Raw genomic sequence first — 1,206 nt, 5'->3', positions numbered from 1 at the left:
TCTAACGGAGTAATGGAAACCGACCAGAAGGAGAGGCAGGCGACGTCCGCGATCGTGACAGGCTCGGAGTCCAGCACCGCAATGTCCCCAGGTGCTGCCGGGGGTCCTGTCTTCAGGGCCAGGAAATAGCCGTTGCCTTTCGGGAAGAGAAAAGAATTAAGAATGAATGAAATTAACCTTTTTTTCATTTATCAAATAGTGTGAGTTTCATGTTGTTTTGTTGCTGTTGCTGGGAAGCTGTATGTATGCCATCGTATGCGAATCAAGTTAGTGAAAGAACGGAAAGAAAGGTTTCAAGCTATAATTTCTTTCATAGATTTTAGAGAATATCCGATTGTATGTCCAAACGGTACCACTCTATCAAGAAAAAATCAAGTTAAACCTATTACTATATTTTTTTGTTAATCATCGGACGAATGGTCATAAAGATCATCCTTTCTAAGCAGTTCATGTATGCGTCTTTGTCCTCATTTTTTCCCCAGCAACTAGGACCATTTTACCATAATTATGTTATCTTATAAATCCTGTTATTTTCCTTAATTTCACCAAACTCACGGTCACAGAAATCAACCCCGGCTGCTTTTAGTCCTTCCTCTTTCCCGTAATCACAATTAGTACAATTTTATCACGAATATAGACTACCCTAAAACCATGACTTCCCGCAACACACGCACTCACCAAAGCAAGTCCTTTTCCTTTCTTTAATCACAAGGGACGCCATTTTATCACGAAAAAGCTACTCCCCTCCAGCCACTCACCAGACGTATGGTCATGAAGATCACCCTGACTGTCAACAAGCTTCCAGTTGACCATGTCCAGGTGTCCTTGCGTCCACAGGCAGAGGTCTTCGTCGAAGTTGCAAGTCACGGGCTCCGGACAACTCCCTGGGGTGATCACCACGTCGTCCACTGCCACGTTCTCGAAGATTATCTCCGTGTCCGTTAGTAATTCGAAGACCACCTGCGCCGTGGGGTTTCGTTTTACGGGAGCAATGTACTCTACATATTTTCTTTTTTTATGTCATGTTTGTTTGTTTTCGTGAGCTTAGGTTTGTTGTGAATATTGTTTGCTTTGTGAAACAGAACTCGAAATGTTTTGAATATCAAACTGATCACGGTCTTCTTTTCACAGAAGAAAATGTAACATACCTCATCCCGAATAAAGATACCCAAACACTTAGTTCGCAGTACAATAAGTAAACCATTC

At 42.2% G+C, this 1,206-nt stretch overlaps 1 protein-coding gene across 1 annotated transcript in view; it reads right to left on the bottom strand.

The window, feature by feature from the left end:
* Positions 1-1,206, bottom strand: part of LOC119592709 (MAM and LDL-receptor class A domain-containing protein 2-like) — a gene marked incomplete at its 5' end in the record, with an annotated part of 12,914 nt that overhangs the window by 8,128 nt on the left and 3,580 nt on the right. Inside the window, 2 exon segments of the mRNA XM_037941643.1 lie at positions 25-136; positions 759-960. Of these exon segments, the coding sequence (XP_037797571.1) occupies positions 25-136; positions 759-960 (314 nt within the window).

Source organism: Penaeus monodon, chromosome 30 (genome assembly GCF_015228065.2).
Source record: "Penaeus monodon isolate SGIC_2016 chromosome 30, NSTDA_Pmon_1, whole genome shotgun sequence".
In the NCBI taxonomy this organism is placed as follows: Eukaryota; Metazoa; Arthropoda; class Malacostraca; order Decapoda; family Penaeidae; genus Penaeus; species Penaeus monodon.
The sequence above is the reverse complement of the archived record's forward strand: the minus strand, read 5'-3'. Positions and strand labels throughout refer to the sequence as shown.